Source organism: Magallana gigas, chromosome 7 (assembly GCF_963853765.1).
Source record: "Magallana gigas chromosome 7, xbMagGiga1.1, whole genome shotgun sequence".
NCBI lineage: Eukaryota > Metazoa > Mollusca > Bivalvia > Ostreida > Ostreidae > Magallana > Magallana gigas.
The window spans coordinates 48,708,312-48,717,248 of record NC_088859.1 but is presented as its reverse complement, the minus strand read 5'-3'; the positions used below and the strand labels follow the sequence as shown (position 1 = coordinate 48,717,248).

At 34.1% G+C, this 8,937-nt stretch overlaps 1 protein-coding gene across 2 annotated transcripts; it reads right to left on the bottom strand.

Moving 5' to 3' along the window:
* Window positions 1-1,071: 1,071 nt before the first annotated feature.
* On the bottom strand, window positions 1,072-2,886 carry LOC105325587 (ras-related protein Rap-1b). Of its 2 annotated transcripts, XM_066066600.1 has the most exons (3): window positions 2,633-2,689; window positions 2,179-2,268; window positions 1,072-1,816 (listed from the first exon to the last, which is right to left on the bottom strand). In XM_066066600.1, exon 3 carries the CDS (start codon window positions 1,809-1,811, stop codon window positions 1,131-1,133), a length of 681 nt encoding a protein of 226 aa, XP_065922672.1. In that variant the 5' UTR covers window positions 1,812-1,816; window positions 2,179-2,268; window positions 2,633-2,689; the 3' UTR covers window positions 1,072-1,130. The 2 variants fall into 2 exon arrangements, with proteins under 2 accessions (XP_065922672.1, XP_011423524.1); XM_011425222.4 differs by lacking the exon at window positions 2,179-2,268 and having other exon boundaries at window positions 2,633-2,886.
* Between the last annotated feature and the right edge of the window lie 6,051 nt (window positions 2,887-8,937).

Here is an 8,937-nt window from a genome sequence, read left to right as displayed (position 1 = left end):
CTGAACTTCATATACTAAATGTGGTTTAATGGAATTTAGACCGATTTTAATAAACAAAAATGTGGAGAGATAAACCCACTATACGCTAAAAATATCATTTTGTAGCCCAACAATTGAACGTTTTAGAAAAATAATACAAGTCCTTTAATTCGTGGCCAACGTCTCATATAGAATTAAAACAACGTTCTTTGTTCTGAATGAAATGGCTCAGTGGTTAGAGCACCAGACATTTAAAAGATAAAAAAAAAAGAGCACCAGACATTAGGTAACTTTATATAACTTGGGTTTTTACGTTGTGGGTTCGATACCACCAAAATTTAAGAATTTATTTTTCTCATATCGTTTTTGAAATATTTCCAATATAGTTAGAAATTACCCTTTTGTAAACTTGTATTATAACATATCAAATATATTTAATTGAAAATGTTAAATTTAAAATTGTATTTTACGACTAAACCAAATGGGCAGATGTGCCATCTTATTCCCCCATCTTCTTTGTAACAAAAGAAAACTATTTTCCTTGATTATCTTTTTTAGGTAATGAAATCTGGTTTCTCTCTACGTTGCCGATAGCACTCTGAGTGCTATTCCGGGTTTGGACTCAACAACAGATGGCGACGTGTTTGTCTGCTGTTGTTATGGTTTCCTGCCAATGTTGGGTAGAATGTCTCATCAATAAAAATCCTCTCTCTTTTCCCTTTGTTCATTCAAATCATAATACCTCAACCAGTAGAAAGGTGATCCCTACCCCCTGGGACACAGCCCAGACTCAGTTTTCGCTCATCTCCTGTGTGTAACCGAGACAGGGTCAATGCACGGCAGGGTTTGCTTTACATTACAAGAGACTTTACCGTGTCTCAGGATAAAAACAGTGCAGGTCATTGACTCGATATGTAGACCAAATATTACCTTCATTGATTTTTGAATAATGATAAAAAAGATCACAATTTTATTATTCGTAATAACATCAGAAATTAAAAAAATGTCAAGAAGTACCATACAATTAACATCGTCTTCTTTCGGTCAGTATTGTACTACAGTGTGGAACGGGTAAAAAGAATAAATAACTCGTCAATATTTGATCTTTATTCATCTAAAATCAAATTATTTATGCTGAAAACAAACATTTATCAAGAAATCACACAGCCAGTATTTCGTTCTCGGCTTGGTGAAATTTCGGATCCATCAGAGGAAGTTGACGCAAATCTTTTTCTCTTTGGTAAAGGAGTCTTATTAATCTCTATATTAGCTTGCCGGAGGATTTCCTTGAAAATTCCTACAACATTAATACTGTCTTTGGCGGAAGCCTCTACATAGCCATTTCCCCAGTCAAAACACACAATAGATTCCGCAGTTTCTTTCATTATCGCCCTTTTTTCCATAGAAATGTCCGATTTGTTTCCAACAACAACGATTGGCACACGTTTGTCCCCACGTTCTGCTAAAATAATGTCCCGTAAGTCTTTTACCCCTTGAAATGAAGATTCGTCGTCTATAGAGTAAACTAACACAAAAGCGTCACTTGTTGAGATAGCCAGTCTGCGCATGGCCGGAAATGAATGTGCACCCGCGGTGTCTAGAATGTCCAGAATGAGTTCGCGTCCGTCCACGGTGTACTCTCCGCGGTGGAATTCCTCCACGGTCTCCTTGTACTCACTGATGAAGCGGTCGTACAGGAACTGGGAGATGATGCAGCTCTTGCCCACACCGGCTGTGCCCATGATGGTCAGCCGGTAGTGTAGCTTATCGTCGTCATCATCATTCCAATTCGGCAGACTCTGGGAACGGAACTTTCTGCGATTTGTGTTCATTTTACCTGAGGACCAAAATCTTAAAATTAGAAACGTGTTTCCTTGAATGATACATGCTTTGAAAATTTATTCAAACGGAGAACAATTACAAGCTGGTACCATTCAACCATGAAAATAACGAAAATGACTACAAATTTAATCGTGTTCACTTTCAAATCCTGATAAATACAATGTTTATTTTACATTTAATCGAGGGTACATGCATGTATATATCTCATTTTTGTATCGTTCGTAGAAAACAGCCAATTGGCATTCTACAAATAAAATTTCAATATTGTCATTTGTACGATGAATACGAAAGTCAATGAGTGATTAAATTTTGCTTTTCAGGCCAATTCGACCTCAAAACTGTTTACGAATACTATACAATTGAGTTCTCATTATGATGGTTCAGCTACACGAGGAGGATGCTGCTCACCGACCCCAAAGCCAAGGGTGTGTTATTCCTTGTAAAAACCTTCATATTTATCCAAAAATGTAATTTAAGATACTATCAAATGAGCTATGCCTTATTTTATAATAAATTGCACGATAAAGCACTGTTTTATAATGGGTAATGACGTGGCTGGTTGTATGGTTTTGCGGGCTTGTAAAGAAGCAAATTCAGCCAGTCACAGTACAGATGTTTACTAATTCACACAATGGCACAAAATATTACAATTATACAATTTTGCCATGACTAATATACGTACACTATACTTTATAACAACGTTTTATCAGTTTGCAATATAAAAATAAAGTCAGATTCTTAAAATGATTATTTGTAAAAAGTTAAATGTTAGAGTCAAGATATTTGCACTAAGTGAATTAAGCGTACTTACTGGTATTGGCGGTGTCACGGTGCCAGTTAATGAGGAGATGAGCTCTGTTCAGAACTTATAACGGAGAGAGGCTGGTCTGGGATCGATCGGCCTCTGTTCTCTGATTGGTCAGCTTCTGTCGAGATCCGGAGCAGGTGCACGAGATGAAGTACAAAAAAAACCCAACAATGCTCAGTTGAAATTTACATTTACTAGCGTGTTTTGAAGCATTAATGTCGAAGAAGAGTAGAGATGCTCTCTGGGGCAAATTTCGCGGAATAAATGTGAACTTGTTTTCATCTTGTCAATATTTTTTTTACAGACTAGTAGTACATGTAATCCTGTTTCCATTATTATGCAAAGCGCAAAAAAGTAAAAAAGAGAAAAACAAATAGGTTAATGGAATCTCGAGAAGTCATTTGTATGATTGTTCCTAACCAGTCTTTGAAATCAAGCCCGTTATATAACCTTCTTAGGAAGCGACGCTAGAATATTATGAATAAAAGCGGACTAACGAGATTCATTGAACATGTTACCTATGGAAGGTCGTGAAGTGAGACTTAAAAGCGTTAATCAATGAATAGTACACAGCATGCTGTAAGGTGTGAACCTCATAATGGCAAATCTCATGCAAGGTGTGGCTTTTGGAATCACACTTGGTATCATTTCAGAGGAAAAAAAGTAATATTTCAAGTTACATGTAATAAAACGTACATTGGAGGTAGTAACCTTTTCTGATAAGATACTAAAAAAATAGCAGTATTATATAATTGTTTATTATTCTATGAAATGAAATAGTAAATAGTACAAGGCTTGTAGTGGGGACGGACATCGTTTAGTTATTAGTACACTAGTAATAGTTAAAAGTACATGTACTCGGCTTGTAGTTGTGACGGACATCACTTTATGAGTACATTAGTATTCTAAGCGGTCAGTGTTCCTGGATTGTTAAGCAGGGTCCTCGCTGTTCTTTAATTATAAGATATTGGCTGATGTGATCTTCCAAGGAACCCGACTCTTAGTTAATGTTTCACAAATACTTATAGATTGGTTCAACTGAACTTAGATAAGGTTATCTAACCGTCAATTTACTGTGATTGAATGACAAAAGCTCTCAATGAACAGAATATGATTCGGAAACGTTAAATAACAAGAAAGAAGTAAACACTGCGTTTCACAATGTTTTTTCAAAGGTTAGCCTACATGTAGCCCCCCCCCCCCCCCCCCTGAATGAATGTATTATACTATATAATTATATCAACGATAACCAATTATAGACAATTAACCTTGAGGCCGTTTTTAAAATCATCGAATTTGTCATTACGGGCCGCCGGAAGGCGGTCCGTTATTTGATACACATTTAAATATTGTTACTGCGTTTCTGCGGGATAGTTCTTTTTTATTAGAATTTATACTATGCTTATTTTTTATGAATTAAAAGTCAATTTGCATGTAGAAATATGTTTTATGCCTTTTAGAAAATATCACATATTTTTTCTTTTACTCGTAAATGAAAAGTAGGTCAAACTTAGTAAATTGTCGTATTTGGCGCGTTTTTATCGAGACTATAATCTATTCGGAAAATATCGGAGTTCTTCATTCTTTTCAAAACAATGCATCAGGATCGGTATGCGGGACATACTAAAGACCTAAAATATTAAAGACCTGAATGTCATTAAATTTTATATGAATGATATTTTTGAATTTCTATGTGCCGTGTCAAATAAAAAGAGTTTGTGTGTGTATTTATTATATTTCCATGTAAAATGTGGTAGAAAATTTCATGAAATGACATTATATCAATTACATGTATTTACGCAAGAATATGACAGAAATGAAAATTTGAATTGACTGGAAAATTTGAACTAATAAATTTTTATTTTATTATGAGGTCCCTTGAAATCATGCTAATACATTAAGTTTTCATTCAATACAGTGCAACCAAAATAACCCAAAATGGTTTGAAATACATAATCTCCAAGAGAAAAATGATGAGTTGCACTTTGTATTAGAGTAATGTACAAATCAATGTGTTCTCCATTACTTTATACTATGGCAATGATCATACAATTTCCGTTAGAAATGCTTACAGTAACGAAATCGATTCTTTAAGATAATAGTAAAATGTTAAACTTCAAAACAAGTTGCTGAAAGTATATTAAAATTTACCATAAAAATTAGAACAACCAACTCTTATTTTCTTCTTTGTGGTGTGTTTTTATGTAAACAACCAATGATTCATACAACAATTATATTTTTTGCGGCCCATTTGACGCTTGCGTCAATATGATTTCTTGTGCTTTTTTGACAAATGATGACTCTTTTAAATCTACAGAAAAGGTACTTTGTTTGCTTGTTTGCAATTATTTTTTAATATATTGCGTGATTTAAATTGATTACCAAAAACCACTCGATCGGAATAAAACACTTCACGCCGGATCGAATAAGCGATCGTCTGAGGCAGCCAACTTAACCAAAATCATCCTAAGATGTTTTATATGTCTTTTTGTTGGCTTGTCTGGGTGAGGGTTAAACCTGTCCACAGGGACGTCCTTGTCTTGTTATAGATCTAAAAGTTCACCAAGCTTGTTAAAACCAGACTAATGTCTGATATGCAGATTGCGTAACATTTCTCTGATTCATCTACCCATCCTGGATATTTTTATGTGCCAATATAACTTCATTAATTAGTAAATAACACGATGAACTGAAAGCTATATAATCGATGCGCTGATTTTTGTAGTACTCAGTATTTTATTTTTGTTTTCTCCGAGGATTTCGGAGGGATAAAGTTCATTGCAGTGAGCCATATCTGAAATATATGTTTTAAAACAGTGACATAATCGAGTGAATTGGGTCTCAAACAGGTCTTTTTGTGTTTGCGGTGTACCATTATATAGTCTTGTTGTCAGTCATTGGCTATCTAAAACTGTAGTTAGCCTGATATCATGCATGTTTTATTTGTTATATGAATCGTGTTTGGTTTTATTGCACATTTGTCAAGACGACATGCAGTTCATTACAATATATGTTATTTGTATGACTGATCATAACATATCGTAGCTCTCTTGATCTGAGGAGTCGAAACAGAAAATAAAAGTTAAGTGTTAACTACAAATGCAGTTTAATAACTCCTAACTACGTGTATAGTTAAAACTGTTATCATGTAGATTTAAGTTCTCAGAAATTCTTTTTTTTTTCAATCTTATACCGACAAGGTTCAGAAAGCCCTTACAGACGCGCAAAAGGAAAGACTCCAGACCAGTGGTTTGTAAGGAAGTGGTGCGATTTGTCTGATGAGTTCAATGCAGCTCCTTGAAGCACTGTTCTGCAGATCATCACAAGGAATATATGCTCTTTTAAGTATTTACTTAGTAACATATTATTTAAAGACTCGTACAATGACCTTGAATAGTGCCAGTTGAAATTTATTTAAAACGCATATAAAAGACGGAAGGATGATCGCTTGATTTTGCACTTCCGGTAGCCATTGATTTCCGGGTCACGTGTTATCCGTTCATGTCGCATGTATACGAGGTGTTCCTTTCATGTTGATTTCAGTTGCAAATTTTTTTGTTTTTTATATCTAGCAAAAAAGCCTTCAGAAATATGACAAATACGACATTTTAGATCGTGCAATCGTTCAAACACATCGTCTTTTTCACTGTTATGTTTCCTTATTAGACTCTATTTTTACCAGAATTGTTGATATCTAACATTTCAAAAGATGAATTCGTTCGTCTTTATTTCATAACAGGAAACTGGTGGAACGTAAATGATGTAAGACCATCTTGTTCATTCTTTGAACCACACCATGCACCTTCTTATTTTTAACCTGTTTATCTTTGAACAGTGTTATTCTCAAAGTGTCTTTTTTCATATTTAAGAGCCAGAATTTATGTGTAGGACTATTCTCGGATTGAAAGATAACGGTAAAATTGAATATTTCTCCAGTTTTGCTCACTCTTGCCTAGATTATTGTAGAAAGTATTGAATTCTTTAAATTACGAAATTTTAATCTAACATTAATATTAAATTGATGTCTTTTCTGTTTGCACGCGCTTTTTGATTGGATAAGCAAGTTAACTTTTACACCCATAAGACTTTCCTCTTCGCAACAATGCCATAGCCTAGTACAAAATCTTTTGTATGATGTGAATTTTTTTTTGTTTTTTTTTTGGGGGGGGGGGAGGGGGTGGTGGTTTTAGGAGAGGGGTATTGATTTAGACATACTTCATCTAAAATATATTTGTACTCGTCGGCCAAAAAATGAATTGATTGAAATAAATTCGACCGGTACCAAGTTCTAAGAAATATATATATGAGTTTGTGACAGTTTGGGCATTACGGTTAATAAAACGTAAATTTTATTGTCACTATTCAGGTTTTCGTATTTATTCTGTATCTATCGAATTTATTATGACAAACCCATATATGTAGCAGTTAATTGTATAAAAACTCTCTTATTTCTACATGTAGGTCAAAACCTGAAGAGCAAATATCGAAATGTTGGAAAATTGCAGATCTTTCAGTTTTGAAAATTTTTAATATAAAGTTGATTTTAAAAAAAATCATAGGTTGCCTTATGTAAAAACCACATTCATTCCGAATTGAGATACGAGGATCAAATTGCCGGAAGCTCCGGGTATTATAAACATTATGTATGTCATTACTGGCTGATAAGTAATCCCGGGATTTTAATCAGATCTGGAATATCATAAGTATAAGTATTAGTGTCGTAGCAAAATCAATTACACTGTGTTATCAACCTAAGTTATTCTGATATCAAACATAATCCCATTCATTAGAGAAACTTTAAAATCAGTTAGGGTGCAAAACACAGTTTTCTATATGACGTTATCGCGACGTCATTACATGAGGGACAAGCAAAACTGACCCCTATAAAGAAATGTTGTTAAAATGTGTTACATATATATCTATATATCAAAGGAAAGATAAAATGATGAATTTTGTAAATATTAAAAGATAACACATTTATCAATAAATAATAAGGTGTATTAGACGATGGAAATATGGGGTAAATATGGGAGATAATGCCCCAAATTGCTCTACACCCATTCATTTTTAGCACCCCCTAACACAAAATTGCAACCAAATCAGCCATTTCAAGTTCTAAGCATTTCACAGAGCAAGTCTTAAGGTCTTGTTTTCATGTTATTTTAGGGTACATTCGCCAGCTTTTTAAAGAGCTATATTACCTGCTACTCAAGACATCAAATTCTGCAAATGTAAAATCCGGATGTTTATCGAGTTACCTCCCTCTATATCAGAGACTCACAAAATTAATTTTAAAAACATTTCTGCATATTTTTTACATCTATTCTAAAGATAAGACTATATTCTATGCAACTGAAAATAAAAAAGAAATTATTTCATGTATACCGCACAAAAATAGCAGGAAAATCCCTACCCATCATGCTATTCACTGGGGAAAAACCCCCTGGATTTTATACGAAACTGTGTTTAGCTACCTTAAAGGAAATAAAACATTTCTGTATGCTACTTTGTAATGCTTAGATGCAAAGAGGACAAAATTACAAACATTTTGGTGTATGCAGCATTCAATATAGTCAAGAAATGGCCGAGAAATTGGTATTTTAGTACGACATGTCCAAGACATTGACTGACCCAACAAACAAGACTGAACAGTCAAGAATTCAGAACTGACCATCAACTCACATTATCTCATTTTATCTAATAAAAAGAACACCGTGAATTGAACTGCATGTGTGAATATTGATGACATGCTTCAGTACATATTAAATAATTCCTCCAACTACACATTCTGTTGTTTTAGATTTGCATTTGTTGAATTATGAACACATGAGTGATGATTCTATGTGAAATTGTGTTGAAATAAGAGAATGCCTCAAATGTCCATAGAGTGTCATCACACACATACATGTATGTACACATACACATACATGTATATACATGTACATATACATATACATATATATATATATATATATATATATATATATATTGATTGATTGATTGATGACATGCTATGACGTCACAATGCAATTGCATTGATGATGTCACAATATACATGACGTCATAATCACATACATGTATCATCACAATGTAAACAATCATGAATGAGGGACTATGCTGTTAAATGATTTTCAACATGCCTAGAACTGATAGACACAGGCAAGGCAAAAAGAAGAAAACACGCAAGACTACATTTCTAAAGGGACACCTACCTTGGAATAAGGATCAGCAGCCTATCAGCAGTGTTCCTTGCACGGAGTCCACCTCTGTCAATATCCCTGTGTGTCGTCCGGAGAAAGCAATCTATG